This window comes from Oryzias latipes, chromosome 18 (assembly GCF_053564925.1).
Source record: "Oryzias latipes strain Hd-rR chromosome 18, Olatipes_Hd-rR_3.1".
Taxonomy (NCBI): domain Eukaryota; kingdom Metazoa; phylum Chordata; class Actinopteri; order Beloniformes; family Adrianichthyidae; genus Oryzias; species Oryzias latipes.
In genome coordinates this window covers 31,597,201-31,617,161 of record NC_136254.1, presented here as the reverse complement: position 1 = coordinate 31,617,161, position 19,961 = coordinate 31,597,201, and the positions used below count along the sequence as shown (strand labels likewise).

The following is a 19,961-nucleotide window of genomic DNA, read 5'->3' as shown; positions in this document are numbered from 1 at the left end:
GTTGTTGAGCCCACAGGAAGTAATGAAGTATGTCCAGCTGACTGGCAGAGAGCTGGAGGAAGGAGGCTGCTACCCTTCACAGCCCCCCTGCAGAGCCTTCTGGGTAGCTGCTGATGAATGGGAAAGCTGAGTGGAGGAGAAAAGCGCAACAGAGGGAGGGAGAAAAGAAATGAAAAGAAGAGAAGGAGGGAGGGCTGCAACCTTCCTATGACACCAGCTTTTAACATTCTCCATAAAACCTTAGAAAACAAAGTCACAACTCATATTTTCAACTTTGTGGCCCCTCAACCGTAAACCTGTTGTTGTATAAATCAGTACAAGGATTCATCTGGGTGTTTTCCTGCCCCGACATTTGCCCCAAGTGCTAAGAAGGGTAAACTAGTGCAATAAACAAGCAGATAAGAAACCTTGCAGGTAAAAGAGCCACTGCACTGTACATTCTTTGATAAATCTACCAAGTAGGAGGTCTAAATTTGTTTTTTTATTGTCAAAAAAATGCTTTGATTTATTTATTTTTTGAGATAAACTGTATATAAAGACAGAATTGTGTCTCCAGGAGCTTGGAGTCAAAGCGTTTTTATTCTGTTTTAATGTAGGAGAACACAGCAGCAAACAACAGCCAAAGCTAGCTGTGATCCTCTTCGCTGTCCGCAGTCTTCGTTCAGACAACAGTAAATACTCTGATGTGCTGGAGGACCTCTTTGTTGTTGTTAGCTTCACCCCGCATGCATCACAACGGGCCGGTTTAGCCTGGATCGTTCTGCATTGGACCGGACCGGTCAGTGGAAACGGGGATTTTGGTTACTGGAAGTCAACTGTAAACTCTGGTCTGTCAAATCAAATCGACCTTTATTTATATAGCACTTTTACAACACATGTCACTCTAAGTGCGTTGCATAAAATACAGTCAAATTTAAAAACAAAATGACACGACGCACAATGCCGATAACCCCCCACCACCACCACACACACACACACACTCACACACACACAAACACATACACAAACCATGATAAAAAGAGTGAACAAATGATGGAATGTGGAGACCTGTCAACAGTAGTATAATGTGCTATGTGCGTAATAATCCACGTAGTTTTTACCACAGATCATGATATTCATCTATCTGGAGGTTTGATTACAGCCGATCAGCTTCAGGAACTGCCGATTTAGCAGGACTTGGCTGCTAAAAGTATCAACTCCTGGTTTGGACACCATGATGCTCCTGCAACCGATCGTCCAGCAAAGCTACCTGAAGCTAGGAATCTTGAAGAAGAAGAGGGTGAGACAGACTAACAAGGAATAAATGAAGACCGCCTCCAGAGCTGCACACTGACCTGCAGCAATTCATGCAAAGGAACTACGACCAAATACTCTTTATTGCAAATGTGCGTACTTTAAATGAATCTAACATTTCCCTAAATAAATCTGTTGGTTCTGCGTAACGCTCCACTGTCCTCTGGTCGTTCTGGACGTCCTCCGTTAAATGTTCCTGGGAGTCAAACCCTAATTAAATCCCAGCTCATGATTAGATCTGTGCAGTTAAAGAGGGAAATGCGAAGCTGCCTTTAGTTTGTGTGGGTGTTTAACTGTCTATGAACATCGTTTGGCGTCTTTGAAGAGGATATTTCTGTTTCTTTGAAGAAACAGACCCCATGAAAATCAGAATGAGGTTTGCTCCGTTCTGTGGAGTGGTTTTGGTCGGGCAGAACAACAGAGACGAGTAGATGAATGATGACCACATTCGGGTTGAGACGACGTCCCTTCACACACACACACACACACACCCCCACGCACACACACACACACACACACACACACACCCCAGAAGCTGAAGGCGGCGAGGCTTTAATACAGCAGCCATTAAGGATGGCATTTAAATAGGAATTCTGTTTACATTAATCACTGAGATTAGTGTTGAGCCGCGAAGAGATCCGCTCACAAACACCGCTGCTCTTCACAAACCAGCAGCCAAACTGCTTCTAATTGGCCGCATGAAGACGTAGCCCTGAGTTCATCAGCTGCCGCTGAACGTACAGGAATTCCTTCATGATAGGGAGGAAGAGAAAGGCTAGAGGTGAGACAAACGGCAAAACATGGTGGACAGATCAGAGGGGGGGGAATAATCGCAAAAACTCTTCATCGATGGTTTAAGAGTTTATTTGACGATGTTTTAAGAGTCTTTCTGACTTTCAGAGGTTGATGCTATCAAAACAAAACCCATTACCAGCCAGTTCATGGCAGCAAACTCATCTACCAGAGAATTCCCAGTAAATAGTCCGTTCACACCAGGGATGTGATGCGCGTTCAAGAAGGCGCTAGACGTCATTCTTTACCATCACGTGTTCACGCCGGACTGTCACCACCCGATACTGGCCTGTGAACTCTCACTTGGTCAAGTTTGAAGCTTCTCCAGGCTCTTTCTTTCACAGCTCACATTTCAAGCGGCTGACACATCCGAGCTTCCCGTACATCGATACCAAATCCGAGTCCCTGATCGATCAAAGTTCAACTGATTTAACTCTAGCTCAATAGCCGGGCATTTTGCACAAAAAGCCCCAAAAGGAACTCAAAAACCTGCATAGTGATGTATAAATGCAAGAGTTGGGAGCCTAAAACGTGCATTTACATGAAGTTTTCATTGGAAGTGCCTCCAAGGCAGGTTAACCATGGGGGGTGGGGTCATCTGGACCCCACGAAATAGCACAAGGGCTAAGAATGTTCCCTTTGGATTCTTTGGACGTGGGCTGAACTTTAGGAAACCAAAATGTGAATGGATTTGACATTCATTCTTGTTTACTTGTTAGTTTGGACACATATTTCATTTACATTTGATGATCTGGAAGAAATCCAAGAATCTGGAAAACTTCACAGTTCAGTAGCAGGAATTTCTGTCTGAGTCAGTTAAAGTTTTGGCTAAAAATCGACTTTTAACTTAGTGAATCTGATTTGTCAAAATGAATAAATAGCAATATGAATCGTATTGTCAAACACAAATTATGATATGAATCAAATTGTTGTTAAAATGAAGTGTTACAGCACTTATGCAGATAAATGAACCTGAGAAGAAATCTTGTCTGTAAATTAAAATGTAGAAAAAATATTTGAACTTGTTAAAAGCACAGCCTCCTTCTTCCTCCTTTTCTACTCCCCTTCTAATCTCAGCTTGCACATCTTCATCCTCATTGCAATTTTCCCTTTTCAACATTTTCCATCCATTGTTCTTCTTTCAAATAGAACTGAATTTCTTTGTTGCACGTTTCACTTCCACCTTTGCATTGTTTTTCTGTTTTGTATCTTGAACTATCAATCACAATAGTGCTCAGTCCTCTTTTTTTCTCATCCCGTTGCAAACTAACCGACCTCCAACCCGCATAGAAAAATGCCCAGTTGACTGTGAATGAATTTTGTTTTCCCGACAACGAATCAAACGTACCCTGTGAGACGCAAACGCTCTAAATCCTAAACAGTTTCCAGTTGTTTCTTTGAATCCAGAAGATTGTATTAAACATGCAATTAAAAAAGAATCCAGGAGTATTTAAGGTCAGATATTTTTAGAAGTAATATAAAAGCAATAACTGACAGTAGGGCTGCACGATATGAAGAAAACTTGCGATATGCGATATTAGTAATTAATATTGCGATAACGATATAATTTGCGGTATATAAACAATTAGCAAAACAACCAAAAATATTATTCCCATTCCATTGCAACAGCTTAAAAATTATACTACAAATGACCCTTGTTGACGTAGGAGGCGAACATACAACATAATAGGGCGCCATCCGATTAAATTTAACAACGTGAAGGGGTCCATCTGATTGGTCAAATGCAGAAAGGGATTCTTTTAATCCATTTAACACTTTAAGCTGCCATAAGATTGTTTGGCCACATTTAAGGTAACCATTTATTGCAAATTTGCTGTCTTTTGCGATATGCATATTGCACAGCTTGTTATTGCGATAACGATAAATTTGCGGTATATTGTGCAGGCCTAACTGACAGGAAAAGTTCAAAGTGGCTATAAGCTGCTAACAGTTTTGGTGTGAAATTCATAAACTTTGCTTTAATGATTCTCTCAGTGGTTTTTTTATAATTAATTTTCATTGAAAATACAGCAAAAACCCAAACTGTAAATTACAACAGGAAGTCTGAAGCCCTTCCAGAGAGATCGATGAAAGGAAAGGAGCAATAAATCACCCTTTTGCTACTGACTGGTTGTTTGCAGCATCCGTCTTGTGTGCATGTTTGGGGCGACACAGGAGAGACGCCACCAAGCTTGGAGGCTTTCCAAAGCAGCCCAGATGTGTCCATATTCATGATTTGCTGCAGCTGAGGGGGGGGCTTGGCATTGAGAACCAAAATATGCAAATGATGTTGCAATGCTGCAGTGAGAGCAAACCTGAAGGGTTTGGTCTTAAAACGCTGAGAGATGCTGGCAGGAAATCAACAGCCAACGCGGCTAATTCTGGGTTATGGTTCTGTCTGTTAGCTAAACGCGTGCAAGTCTGTCAGGAGGACCGGAACTCTCAGGATTTTCCCGCTTTTATCGTGTTCACTTCACATAACAGGAAGTGGAAGCAGCCTGTGGGGGTCAGGAGGGAACGAGCGAAACGTGGTGAGACAGGAGAAAGACAGGCAGGAAACACGTAAACCTGCTCAGGCTGACTCCACTGTCACAGACCGGCAGGAAAGACACAAATGAAGACAGAGAGATGTTTAAAAAAAAGTGTATTTTCATCGTTCAATGGGAATGGGAGATGGAATGGAACAGGAAGGACGAGAAAAGGTTAAGTTTGTGTGACAGTTTGATAAATGACAGCAATCACAGAGAAACGATGGAGGACGTTCATTACAGACTGCATGGGAACACCCACTTTAAACCAGGGTGATGGAACAAAAACCTGTTTACCCCTTCAGTACTGGAGATGTCACAGGCGCCACCTAAAGTCTCAGCCACAACTGCCCCAATGGGGAAAAATGGGCAAACCTGTTCGGGAATCAAAGTTGTAAAAATTTCGCTGAACCTGTTGAGAGAAAATATTTGAGGACCTTTTTATTACTACGGGCTTGCTGCAGGCAACAGTGCAAGTGTCTGATCCTTACATAGAAGCCGTCTGTTATAAATGAAGAGATTTGACAGAATGTAGTCTGATGACTAGAGTAAGGGCAGCGCACGACAGCATCACCTGTACATCAGAAGTGCATGCATACTCTTGCAAATACGTTTTGATACATTTACCACGATGCACGACAATCAGGACGCCCATAGGAACTGCAAACCATCCTTGAGATGCGGGCCGCTCCTCTTTACGCCCTTCACAGTAACAGACAACCCAAAATCCTGTACAGCTCAACCCTTGTGTTACTAAGGCCTAAGTTGAGTTACAGGAGTCCATAAATTTCAACAGTGTAGTTGAAGCTCTGGTAGTAAAGGGTTAAACTACAGCACTTTTGACGTTCTGCGAATTACAGCAGCTTCAACTGTTATCAAGCGTTTACACCATAAACGTAATTCCAACAGATTCTGAAGCTGAGAAAAGCAGTCTTGTGTTGATATACAGGAGTGAAGTGCTTACTCAAGTAACGTCTATCAGGTGCCTTTTACCGCTTGAAGATCCACTGTTATTACATTCATTGCATGAATGGTTTTCAAGCATTGACTGTATATAGAACGGGTCAGAGCGGATGGGGTTTAGACTCGCCATCTTCATTCTCTACACCAAAGGATAAAGGAATTGAAGAATTTGGGGGGGGGGGGGGGGGGGAGTATCTTCATTTCTAACAGTCAGGCTGCAGCCAATGATCACATGACCACCACTAACAGGCTCCTTGCACAGGATTCAAGGGGGAGGATACTTTAAAAATCCCTATGACACACCTGTGCCTCACCCACTTCACGACCTTTGGACTGCGGCACGTCCTTAGAGAAAACTGTTCGTGAACATTTTTATTTTTGTTTTCTCATCACAACACATAACAAACAACAATTCTCTGAGAGGCGTTCGACCATAAGACCCAATCCAATATAGCGTACAGTCATTGTTCTAGTTAAAACACACAATGGCATTCAGGCAAGATGAGACATGTGGTTCAGTTAAACAGATACTTGTACAACCATGAAGAAAGGTGCAAAAACAGCCACAACCCCAAATAAAGTTTAACTGTGGGCCATCAACGTTCAATGACATCTGTACTCTGTTGTAGAGTCGCTGTCATTTTTCGTGTATTTACATGTATTTGATTCTTTGTTTCCGTTCCGTTACAGATGGTGATGCTGGTATTTTTAGCCACCAATAGTAAAATGTTCAGTATAAATATTTGATCGGCATCACAGTCTTCTGGGAAAAACACCTAGCAGGTATGATAGGAATGTTATGTTTTACAATCCTTTCAGTTCTCCAAAATTCCCTAATAACCAGGCATGTGCATAAACACTTGAGATGGACGTGTTGTGTACAACTTTGTGTGGACCACCTGCGTGTCCCGTACAGGTTTGACCTATTTTCAGCCTGTTTCCACCCATAACTTCCTCCCTGGTTCTCAGCTCCAGTGTGCCAAGACTGAAGACTTTTAATGTGGGCTTCCTGTTCGGGAATCTTTTAGGAGAGATTTTCTCTGCTTTAGTCTCAAACACCTGCAGTCTTCTTCAACAGTAACGTTGGTCTCAATATTGAATGCTGTGTGTGTGTGTGTGTGTGTGTTCTTATCGATATGATTTGTTAAACAAACAAACCTTGTTGGGAACAAAGTTGCGTTTGGATTGAGGCAACAAATGATGTGAATGTGACCGCACAAAGAGAGGTTGAGTGTGTGCATGTTGGTGTGTGAACGGCTGAATAATGTAACGGCTGTCTTTCATGTTTTATTCACTGCATCCAAATGCAGTGTTGCTTTAATGAATCCATCAACACGTGTTCCCAATGATAGCGACTCACAAACTCGTAGCAGTTATCTCTGCCCAAATTTCACCCCAATGCGAACTCTGACCTTGAAGAAAAAGCGCGGTTACATCTCGAAAAGCCTCCTCAAGCGGTGGATCAGAACGTCCTTGGAGTTCTCTAACCGGTCCTCACAAAAACAGCATCATCTGCTCTGTTTGCTCACAGGTTTCTTTTCCTTTTCTATCTCATTTTTATCCATTTTTTATGTTCACGGTCTTCAACACATTCTCTATTGTTTCAGGCACAAAAGCAGGCTCGGCTAAACCCGATGACAACACGAATCCACACAAACGCGCCCTAATCTGATCAGTCAAGCCGAGCAGAACGCAGCAGGCGGCTTCCAGAGCTCCTGCAGGAGCGCGCTCCGTGACTTTCTGTTAACCCTGTGCCTTCCTGATCATCCACCAATGAGCTTCGCTCTCATTTTTGGGAAAGCTGAACTCAAAATGGGACTAAAACACTGTTAGACCAACGATTGATGACCTTGACCTGCAAGAGTCTTCAGTTCTTTACACTAAATGCATTGATGTTGGCTTAAATAGTCAGTGGAGTTTTTTTTTTTTTTTTTTTTTACAAATAAGCTTTTACAACCCTAGTTTATTTGTTTGAAGATCCATTTTTGATAATATTAGAAAAAATTCCACAATGAAGCCGAACATGTCCAAAAAAAAAACTCAATTCCAAGCAGATGTTTGTTTGTTTTTTGCAATAATAATAAAAAAAAACTCTGACCAAATGTCTTTATGTTTATAGCAGAAGAGAAAGTAAAACTGAGGTCAAAACTATGAAACTAATGTCTAAAAAACCATGTAAATTTCCACAACATAAACTACACTAAGTTGTGATTTTAAAGCTAAAAACCTTTTGAAACCTTCGTGTTAAAGTTGAATAAAAGCAATACTAATGGGGGGGGGGGGGGGGTTGTGTCATTCCTGATGTGTTTGGTAAACTCCGGTGATTTCAAAGACTACTAAGGGTTAACATTCAAGAAAGGGGTAAAGAATCTAGAGCTTGTGGTGTGATAAAGTTTAACAGACAAAGACAGATACCGTAGGCTGATCATTTGACGTTTTTTGATTTGATTTCTTTTCATTTTCAACAGTATAAAATTGTTAGATACCAGGAAAAACAATGTTTGGGTTTGATCATTCAAAGCTTAAATATTGAAGCTCTAAGAAGTTTCTATAACCAAATCTGTGAAAAAACAGTTAGTGAAACATTATTATAAACTCTGTTTTTGTTCATTTTTATTCCCCCCCAAAAAAAAACATGTTTGAATTAAGACCGACGGAGATTCTTTCATGGAATAATGTCAGAAGAGTTGAAAGCGTGTTTTTCTCTCAACCTTTATGTTGAAATAGCGACAGTGGAGCTGGATTTCTGGATTTCTTGTGTAACAACGGCGTCGCTCTGGACGTCACCTGCAGAAGCTTCCTGAACAACAGCAGTATTATGTAAAAGTCGTGTCGCTCCTGCCTGCAGCTTCATTTGTCGGGTTAGCATGAGTCATCAGAACCCAGCTGAGCCCCCCCCCATATGCAGTCCAATATAAAGGGAGTTTGGAGCGTTTTGACCAAGTTTTCCAGCGTGCCGCCTCCCCAGAGCCTCTGCTGGAGGACGCCGAGCAGTTATTAATGCTCGAAAGACTTTCATGCTTTCTCTGCCGCTTTTGTTTCTGCAGCTTGTGGGGTCGGACACTAAACATGAAGCATAAAGAACTAACAGAGGTTTAGAGGATAAAGACTATGAAATAAGGACTTCACGATGGGTCTGGAAGATTTTCTCAGAACTTATTTATTTTTGTCAACTATAAATTCACAATCTTTTTACATTTTCCCAATATATCGTCCAACTTTGAAGGAACTGTAAAAGAAAAATTTAATTGGCATCAAATGGCATCAACAATTGACGTCTGTCACTGGCTGGGTTTCCATCACGCATGTGCGCAAAGCTTAATCAATATTTTAGATTTGTGGAAAAAACACGATTTTGCAATTACACTGTTTCTATTCTATTCCTACTCATTCCAAAGTCCTTCAGAAACATGGCGACAGATGTGAACAATACTTTGATTTACAGCAGATGCATTTACATTTCTTTTTTTACTTGTCCTGTCTAACAGCTGAGCAGACAGATGAGAGCTGAAAGCCTCTTACTTGTGTTGGACATATTTTACTGTTACAATAGGGGTTATGAAACGTTTGACACACTAGGTGTTTATTTAAATAAACCTCTTTTGTAATTTAGTCTAAACTTTATTCATCTTACTCGTATGTGGAACAGTCTTTTGTTGGACCGGACGGAAATGTTGCTGGATGTTTACAATCATTACAGTCAGGTTTATAAGTGATATAAATCCAATAGGGGGCGGGGCCTGTCCACACACACACCAAAATTCCACAAATATATGTGTGGGCTCCATAAATGCACACATACAAAACATGTCCACATGTACACAATACAACTGATGTTCACACACGCATACTTGTGCATTTGGACCAACAAGTGAAATATTTCATTTAATCATTCAGACTATTAGTGTAAAGGTAGATAGCACCTGTGCTCGAGTGGGTCTGTGTGTTCTTCTAAAGTGGATGATGGAATGTAAAAAGAAGGAGGGGGGAAAGAGTACCAAGCCATCCCCACACCAAGACCCCCGCCGCGGCAGCAGCGGCAAAAAAAACAAAAAAAGATGCATTCACATTTCTGCCACGGCACTAGCGCTCATCGTCCCAGTTGAGGGTGATGTCACCAGCAGGTCTCACATTCTGCAACGACTGGAGTTTTACGTTCCTACTGCAGTCGTGTCATTTAACCTGAATTTGCTTCAGTGATTGTGAGATTACGGAGCAACGCTGTCCAAAAACATTTCTTTTTAGCACTGAAGATGATGAAAACTTAACTGAAAAATACCTAATATAATAAGTAGTGAATTTTGGAAAAACTAAAGAGACAGAATGATGAGGAGACAGAGAAGAACTCAGGTGAAAAGTAGATAGAGATAGAACAAAGACAGAACAAAAGCGAAATGTAGACATTTAGACAAAACAGACATAGAATAAAGGTGGACTGTAGACAAGACTAAAACTAAACAAGAAAGGAACAAGTAGGTAAAACAAAGACAAATAGAGATGGAACAAAGATGGAATGTAGACAAAATTAGGACAAAACAGAGACAGAAGAAAGGGGAAACAGAGAAAAAATAAACCTAGACAAGAAAGAAACAAACATGGATAGTAGACAAAACATTGATGAAACACAGACGAAACAAAGGTGGACCGAAGACTAAATAAAGACACACCAAAGGTGAACCACAGACAAAACAGAGGCGGTCTGTAGACAGAACAAAGGTAAAGCAGAGATGGAAGGAAAACTACGCGAGAACCGACTTTTGTTGGACCGTTTGTGTGAAAGCATCGTTGGGGAAGCTGTTCTCCTCATTTGCAACGACACACAAATGAGTCGACAATGTTCATTACGGACTGAAGTCAATGACATTTCTGGTGACCTTTAGATAGTCATTAGTTGTTGTTTTTTAACGTAGAACAGGAAACATCATCTTGTCCTCTGATGAGCATTTATCAGTGAACCCCCCCCTCCCCCTCCCCCGCTCTACATTTACCTCTAACATTTTCCTTTGGTTTCTATTATTTCTGCTGGGAACTCTTTGCTTTCTGACTCTAATCGCAGCTTATGTTTTTCATTTTCTTTGGTTTTTTTCCTCATGTGGGTCAGTGGAAAGTCTGGGATGCATTTACACTGAAGTGAACCGCACCAGAGTTCACTTGAGAACCCAGACCTGGTTCTCGTATGCTTGTTTGGTCCACAGCAGAGTCCAGGGACACTGTCTCAACAGACAGAAATCATCTATTTGGTAAAAAATAAATAAAAATAAAACACCTTTAATGATTCCTCATAATATTTGAGATTGTTTTGCTCTATTATTATTTTCAAATTTGCTCCAATCTCTAACCAATAAATTTGTATTTTAAATTTTCTTGATTTATGGTGCAAAGAAATGGGATGCATTTCTGGTTCAGAAAAAGCAGATATCACTTAGAGACTTTTGTTTCTCCCTCTTGTTAAATATTTAAACGCAGGTCTCTGCAGCCGGTCTTATGTAAGGCTGCTGCTGCTGCTGCTGCTGCTGCTGCTAGATTAGCATGAGCAGACTTTGTCTCTGTGCCGTGAGCGCACCAAGGTAAAGTTTAAGACTTGTCACTATCCTCCAGCCCCTTTCAGCCCACCTTAATTTTAGATGGGCTGGAAATGCCGTCATGTTGGCCGAGTGGTACTTTGAAGAGGAAAACTGGGCAGAAAAGAGGAAATCTAAAGGCTTGTTTTAGCTCATCTGTTTACTGGAAAGCTGTTTTCTATGAATCCATGGATTGTGTAAAGCTCTGGTCACAACTGCACCCAGGTGGCCCTCACGGAATATCGTGGTGGCAAACCGCTTGGTAAGCCTGTAGGGAGAAAATATTCATGCATATTTTTCTGCGGGCATGCTGAACACTTAAACTACAGATGAGGTAGGTGAGACGCAGGCGTGTTGTATGGATTTTATTATTTTTCAACCCCCTAAATCCTGCAAACTGTGCTCTGAGGCCATCAGTGTTGTTCACGTGATAAGTCTGCGCTCTTTGCGCTGCAGCCTGACCGTTGGAACTCAGGGAACAACAATCAGAGTGGGGTTTGTGTGGACATCCTATGGGTGCTTACGTATCACGAGCTCACACCGTGCACGCAGTATTTGCTGTTGTTCAGTAAGGAACAAGTACTTACACCCAACTGACGATGTGTAGTGTAAGGGCACCGTTTGAGAGCATCACCCACACATCATAAGTAAAGGTACTTTAGCCTTACGAATACTTCACGATATGTTTATCACCCACTCAACAATGGTACAATCCATTTTCATGATGTTCCTGAAGGTGTCTGGACAAGCTACAAGACACACCAGCGCTCCCCTGAAAGCTTTAGTCACATGTACCCATACAAGAGGTCACGATCCGGAGTGTACCATCGTTGTGTGGGTGTATCGTCAAGTATGTGGTATGCTGTTATTCATGCCACACTCCATAGTTATTAAGGTGTGAGTGCTGGCTCCTTACTGGCCGCACATGCGGGATGTGCATGTGGTATAAGTTCCCGTAGGATGTCGACACAAACTGCACTTTGATTGCTTAAATTCCTCATTTCTAATATCAGGCTGCACAGAAGAAGTGTGCAATCATCACGTGAACAGCACTAGGGCCTCCTTGCACAGTCTGCAGGATTTGGGAGGAGTAAAATCAGGAAAAAAATCTATATGGCACACCTGAGTCTCACCTTCTTCATCCTTACTTACCCATACGTGTTGTATAAGTGTTCACTACGACATGTCGCTCGCAGCATTTAAGCCCTACGGGCTCACCGAGCGCTCTACGACCTTGATCTTTTGTCCTGGTTTAACAATATGTTTCAAGGTCTGCAAAGGTGCATGTGGCTGACGCTTAAGGCAGGACTGTCAGAATCCAGGCCTACATGTTTTGCAACCAACCTGCCATTGAAGCTCCCTGTTGGCTAAGCACACCTGATGCAGGAACTCAGCAGCAGATCACGCTGGATTTCCGGAAAACTAGCTGGGGGGCCGGCCTTTGAGGCCTGGAGTTTGATACCCCTGCCTTAAAGTGTCAGCAGCGTAAAGGCAAAACCAAAGCTGAGTTCCTTAGAGAGAAAAGGAGAAACGTCTGTTGCATTCAGGAAAAAAGTTCACGTGGGTCATTTTAGCTGAATAAAAGAAAGTTAGATCTGGGCTAACGGACTGCAGAACCTTCAGGAAGCAGTTTTTTGTTCTTTCTGTGTCCAGTTTGTTCGCCACCCTTCATGGAAACATCAGACCAAATCAAAAAACTCTCCACTTCTGCTAAATGAGCTGCTCCCCAATCCACCGTGTCTTTCCGATCCAGCTCGCAGAGGAAATTTACCCAGCATGCAAATCAGGAGGAGAAAATTCACCGCTCGCCATCTGAATGGACGACTTCATTAGTCATCGGTGGGGAAAATTCAGCTGGCTCGTGGAAATGTGTATTTGCTGATGGTGCAGAACTTATTTGCATCATTTCTGTGGTAAGGGTCCATGTCATGTTCTGTTTCCGGTTCTGAAGGGACCCGGTGTGAGCAGAGAACCTTTCCTGAAACCAAACGGGGGAAAGAAGGAGCTCTACTGTCAGCGGAGCAGAGATGCTCCCTCATTAGCATACTGCTGCCATGGCAACAGCACACCAAACCGGAGCTAGCGAGGGGGGAAAAAAAGGGGAACAGGGAGCGAAAGATGGAAAGAGTTGGAGGGAAATGTGAGGGACTGGAGGTGAAGGATAACAGAAGGAGTGATGAAGATGTTAGAAGAAAGGAACGAGGAAAATAGAAAAGAATGAGGCAGGAGGATTAGAAAGAGCAGGGAAGGACTGGGATGGCTTAAAAAGGAGGAGAAGAAGTCACTGAACAAGAGAGGAGAGGATGGATGGATGAAAGGAAAGAGGAAAAATGGAAAGAGGAGAAGCTGGGGGCTTCTGAAGGTGAAGGAGGAGGATTAGTGAGACATAGAGGAGGAAGAGGGGGAGATGAAGAATTAGCCACCTCCTTGGTTTGACTTCTCTGCTTCCCTCTTTCATCCCCTTTTCCTCTTCTATCATTTCATCTTTATAATTAAATACAATCGCTGAATTCCCAGATGAGAGCAACCGCTGACTCAGGATGGTGTTGCCGCTGCTCCTGCCAGTTGTTGAGGTTTGAGGAGTAAGTAGACGGGAGATAATCTGGAGGAGAGCGGTTCTCCTTTTGTGCAAAGACAGACAAGCAGCTTTTTTTCAATGACTCTTCCGATGTCCCACACCTCCTGAACAGCACCCAGGAGTCTGCAGACTGCTGCTTCCTTACAGGGTGTGCAGTAGATTTCAGGCAGGGAGTTTCCAGAGCCTTCTCAGCATGTTGACCCGTTCTAGATCGCAGGGGCACGAAATCTGAGAAAATTGGTTCCGCTAAATCCGAAACGTTGCACCAATATGTAAATATTCACTCCGTATCTTTACTCCGTCACAGAATAAACGAAAATTGAATTAGTTCCTACATTCTAAAGGCTCCTGAATCAGGAACTTCTAACTTGCTGTCGATGCTTAGTGTCCATCGCAACCCATGACCACTGCTGCAAGTTTGTTCAGTAGAAACTCAAGTTTATTTCCGCATGAATCCCTTTTGCTTATGAAGCACAACTTTAACCATTATACACATTTTATGTTGGAGTTTGTTTGTTTTTAACTTTTGAAGTTCTGAAAGAGAGACAAAAACATCAGAGAGCGACGAGGAGAAAGAAAAGCAGGGAGGAGGGGGGCAGGATTACATAAAAAAAGGCAGCGGAGAGATAAAAGGAAAGGCTCTAGTGTGTCCTAGATGAAGATTTTGCATCGTGTGTGTAAACCTGGCTGTACGGATGAGTCTCATTAACCAGCTAGAGCCTTAGCCACAATCATAGACTGTATAGGAGACCTGGAATGAGCGAGTGTGATGTCACCCATAGAAAACGCCTTACTCCTGGTCTGGTGAAATGAAGCCAATTCAGTCACCAACTTGCAAAACTACCATAAAAAAAGAGGATAATCAAGAACATTTAAAAAAAAAAGTATCAGACCAAGAATGGTTCTTCTGACCCATAGAATGACTGACTAACAGCTGTTTATTTCTCTATAGACGTCTTTAGGATTTTGGTTTCTTGGTTTCTTGTTTTGAACACCAGGGGTAGGGGTCACTCAATCCAATTCCCATATAGTCTATGGTCACAACTGCCCCTACAGGTGAATATGTAAGAACCTGTACAGGGTACGCAGGTGGCCCATTTGGGATATCAAGGTCGTAGACTGCTCGGTGAACCCTAAAGGCGTTGGTACATGTTTTTTTCCAGGGTGTTCTGCAGGAGGCAGGTCGTAGTAAACAACACTTATACAACACACAAGGATTAGTAAGGCTACATTGACGCAGGGCTCTGATATGTGTGTTCAAGTAGCCACTTCCTATGAAGAATCTTTGTAAGCACGCATTAACACACATTTAGGGCTTCCATGTTTAAAACTCTCGTGTTCATGCAAGTTTATAAAATGTCTTTCAGGCTCTACGTACAAAGGGCCTATCCATTTAGCGAGTGTTGGAAGTTAATCCAGGCTGAACTTTGGCCAATCAGGGACCAGGATTTGACAGTGACGTGTGGATAGCGTCTCCTTTAAATCGCGAAAGTCCCAACTGTTTGAAAATCGATCATAATGGAAATAATTGACATTCTAGCGTTGTCTTAAGGGGACACTCACCTGCACATCATGTGTGTACAAAATTTGTCTTTACTATCATCATAGTAGCGACTAGAGTCATTACTAAGGACACCGTACAACAGCGTCACCAGTACGTCATATGTGTGCACCTTACCGTACAGAAACCCTACGAATTATTCAAAATACACTCACCGCATGCCTGACAACGGTACGTTCCATTTTTAAGACGTCTCTTGAGGTGACTGTGCTCCAAGAGACGTTATGAAAAGATGCGTCCAATCTTCTCTATGACCCACTACGAACAACCCAAAAAAAAACATACGGGTCAACCCCCCATTACGGGTGCATGGGACTAAAATTTAACTAGTCATCCCTCCAGATCCAGTCCCATCTGAACCCCATCAGTTCTGCCCCTATGCAGCACGAATGAACTCTGATGGACAAACACCGGCTACTGCCACCACCTTCACACTACAACTCGGCGACCTCCCCATCTCCAAGCAGGAGGAAGCGAGTGTAAAGAACGTCTGGGTGAAGCATCGCGCTAATGGCTGTCATGTATCATTGATAATGATGTCATCTCGTTAACATGCATGGCTGAATGTGACACATCCGAGGCATCTTGGAGCGCCTTCAAACTCAGCCTCTCGTCTGTCACACATCTTCATTTGTCATTCAGTGGACATATTTTTTCAAGCGACGGAGAAGGCTTTCAGAGTGAAGTCTAAGCCTTTGGAGGAATAAATGGACCGGCGCTGGATGGGCAAGCAGTTTTTTGAGTGCATGGGGGGAACTGGGGGAAAGTATTTGGGGGATACAATGAAGTTTGTACGAGGCAGGATGTCATCTCTGACTTCTATTTGTTCAGTTTTTCTCACTGACTTCATCGACACCTTGACTTTAGTCTGCCCACGTGCCTTCCTTCTGCCCTTCTTTCCTTTCTTTTACCTTAAATTCTGTTTTATGTTTAACTTCCATCTTATTTGGAAGAATTTTTACTTTATTCACTTTATAAAAAGTTAAATGTTTGTTTATTTTAGTTCCTTTAAGTCAGTGGTTTATTTAACTGTATTAAAGTCAGCTGTCCACAGCCTACAGCCTTAACCCTTGTGCTATCTTAGATGACCCCCCCCTTACATTGACGTGTTCTTCCTACCAAGACAAAGGTGGATAAAGGTGGAAAGATTTCATGTAATCCATGGACACCAGTGAAGATCACAAATCATTGAAGGAAAAAGGTTCAGCGCACTGTCAAGCGCGACTTGGTCGTTAAACGCAGCGCGTCAAAAAAAAGCAAAAACTGTACATTATTCTTCAGCCCAGAGAGAATTCTAAGGCTTGATTTAAACAACTTAGCTGTACTTTCTCGAAGGATGTCCACAGAGTGGATAGTTTTTGGTCTATTTCCGCCCCAAACCATCTGCTTTGGTTGATGCTACTTGTTTTTAAGGACTGTCCTTCCTCTGTTTTCAGTTTGTGGCGCAGCCGAACTGCCAGCAGCTGCTGGCCACGCTGTGGTACGACGGCTTCCCCGGCTGGAGGCGGCACCACTGGGCCGTCAAACTGGTCACATGTTTCATCATCGGACTGTTGTTTCCTGTTTTCTCCATGGTGAGTAGAATCCACGCTCTTCAGGTTTTAGTTTTTTGTTTTTTCCAGACACTTTGACTTCATTTCTACCCAAAAATAAAGTCGTAAAACATTTTTTTAAAAGATTCCCTGATGTTTTAGAGTTTACAGCCTCACAGACACAAAGCTCTGACCTTGTGTTAATGTGTGTAAGTAAAGGAAGGTTTACCACCTTGACACCTACTGATGCAAATATGCATCAGACTACTTCAGCTCCAAAATGACCTTAACTTAGTGTCTACCTTAAAGCAACACGGGACATTATTCATGCCTGGAAATAAATGAATGTGTGGAGAGGTTAAGCTCCAGCGTTTGTCTCATGATACACTGGTTAATACTGTACAGCTGTCTCCTGCTGCTTTTTCCTTTATAGCTTGTTATTACATTTAATCCCGTCTAAAGCCCTAGTGGTGCAGTAGAACACACTTCACTGGGACTTTTGGAAGAAAATGTATCAGAAAAGCAAAAACACTAAAACCGAAGTGTGTTGGATCCCGTCCAGTCTCCTAAAATAGATAGCTATTTAAACTAACAAAAAAATGGTTTCATGTAAACGAATGATCCAGCTAAAATCCTTCTTGGAGACCTGAAACCAAATCAAAGATGCTCCCATAGTTTTTTCAGGATGCAGGAGCTGCGTCTGAATGATGGCGGCTTTGTACTTCTGTCTCTCTGTTAGTCAGAGGACAGAAATAAAATAAGATTCAAAGTAGAGGAACTTTTTTGTGTTGTCTCAATGCTAATAAGAAAAATATCACTGTGTGGGTTTCTGACTCCACCCGCTCATAGTGTCATTGGGCACGCCTACATGCCCAAAGCTGAGTCCCTAATTGGTTGATACGATGTGTTTTCCTCGGCAAAGTTCCGATTTTTAAACTGTGGACGTGCCACGAGGCCCAAACCACGCTGCTGCCGGACCGGCGCTCAAATCGCACCGCGAGAACTCACATCTGTGCAACTCAACAACTAAACCCGAGTCCCTGATGGGTCAAAGTTCAGCTGATGTTCAAGACTGGTTGAACTTTCTTTGCCCCTTCAATGAACACCTGGCTTGTACGTAGAGCCGGAAAACTGAGCTAAAAGATGCTGTGGCGATGTGTTGGTGGGGGGGGTTTGAAGGCAGACGCCTGAAACGCGGGTTTTGCAGACCTTTACTTAAACGGTTCATTAAGAGGGGGTCGCCCGAACGGCAGTTGCAAAGGCCGAGGTGAACGTAGCTTCAAACCAGCCGTACAAATATAAAAAAAACTTTAAAGCTTATCATTCCACTCGTTGTCAAATGAAAGTCTTTGATAACTTTCTAAAATCTGTCAGTTTAGTAAAATGAAAGAGAATCATAAACCTAACTTTACATCTTTCTTGGTTTCTTTTTATCCTATTTTCTTTTACATCTGCCCCACTTTTTTGTGTCTTTTTTCTACCTCTGCTCATCAGATCTACCTGTTGGCTCCAAAGAGCGCGCTGGGGCGATTCATTAAGAAGCCCTTCATCAAGTTCATCTGTCACACAGCGTCCTACCTGACCTTCCTCTTCCTCCTGCTGCTGGCCTCGCAGCACATTGCCCGCACCAACCTGCACATGCAGGGGCCCCCGCCCACTGTTGTGGAGTGGATGATCCTTCCGTGGGTGCTGGGTAAGGACTTCCTTCCATGTCAGTCAGAAAGCACGTCTTTTTTCTTAAAGATGGGCTAAACAGTTTAGTTTTCTGTCAGTCCATAAAGCCGTTGTTACCACTGCCCCTATAGGTGGATATGGGCCGTCTGCGGGGCAAACCTGTGGAGAGAAAATGTTCATGCATAGACCACGGGTCATAGTGAGCACTTATACAACACGTAGGTGTGATTTAGGTGAGACGCAGGCCTGTCGTACGGGTTTCTACGTTTTCTTTACCTACCCAAAATAGTGTGGACTGCGCAGTCAGAGCGTAGTTTGAGGAGATCTTACGGGCTTTTGCATATCACATGCACACAAGACTTTTCTGTTTTTTTTTCTTTTTGTTCCAATTCAGATGTGTCGTCAGTAAAAACGCTTTTAGCTTTAAGCTTTGGCAGTGAAGAGTCACACTTTAGCGTTCAAATTAAAACTACAACATCTCAAATGTTTTTGGAGACGATGAATACCAGCCTGTTTCTCTGTTTCTGTAGTTTTTCTTCAATAAATGTCTTACATTTAAACTCCAGACTGAATCAGTGCTCAGCCTGCCGCTGCTCCACAGCCTCATCCAGAGCAAATTAAATGAAGGAAGAAGAAAAAAAAACTATCCAACAACTTATGCCTTTCTTATTATTCGCCTGATTGCTATTCATTGAGACGCCTCAGAGTGGATCTTCACCACTGTGTGGTCTTTGAGAGCGTGCGGAGGAGGTGCTGCGTCTCTGTGAGTTGGTTTGGGTGGGCGGGTAGGGTGGGTGAGAAATTTGAAAGATTGCATCCTTATCTGGTTGCTCACCGCAGAGACCAATCTTTTCTCCGGCTGCGACACCCAAGGCCTGCAGGAAATGGAAACAGATTCAGAGGTCGGCCATGTCCATCAACTGTATACGAGAACTGGACCTAGTGACCCCTCCCCTCTGGCGTTCCAAACAGGAAGTGAAATAAAAAGCTATTACTCAGTCATTCTCTAGCTCTGCTACCTTTTTCTGACGTGTTCTTGATAATCCTCTTTTTTTAATTGTTTTTCCTGTAATGTAAGATATTCAAGTTGTAAACTGACCAATCAAATGCCTCATTAGAAGTGGGTGGAGCCTGCTGGGCCCCTAGGTCCAACATTCAAAACCTTTTGACTGACTTCGTGTGGTAGAGGTGTGGCCTTTCAACAAGCTCACCCCTGATTGGCCAGTGTGGTTGTCATAGGAATGTTGACTTGGACCAACCACTGCTTACCGACAATTTCTGACTCTGACATGGAAGTACTGCAAAAAAAAAGCCGACTGAGTTGGTTTCCTTTGGTTGGAGCTATGGGTGACATCCCACTCACTTAGTCCAGTTCTCGTATTCAATGACACTGAAAGGGATTCAGCGAGTTCCAAAGATGGATGGAAAAACATGAATTACTATTCAAGTTCTGTTTTAATTCTAAAATTGTAACAAATA

General features: G+C 42.7%; 1 protein-coding gene across 2 annotated transcripts in view; it reads left to right on the top strand.

Moving 5' to 3' along the window:
• trpc5a (transient receptor potential cation channel, subfamily C, member 5a) overlaps positions 1 to 19,961 on the top strand; it is a 163,626-nt gene that overhangs the window by 67,472 nt on the left and 76,193 nt on the right. For both annotated transcript variants that reach the window (XM_023948991.2, XM_078935759.1), the window contains exons 9-10: positions 16,713 to 16,850; positions 18,303 to 18,501. In XM_023948991.2, coding sequence (XP_023804759.1) covers positions 16,713 to 16,850; positions 18,303 to 18,501 — 337 coding nt within the window. The remainder of the gene's footprint in view (positions 1 to 16,712; positions 16,851 to 18,302; positions 18,502 to 19,961) is intronic.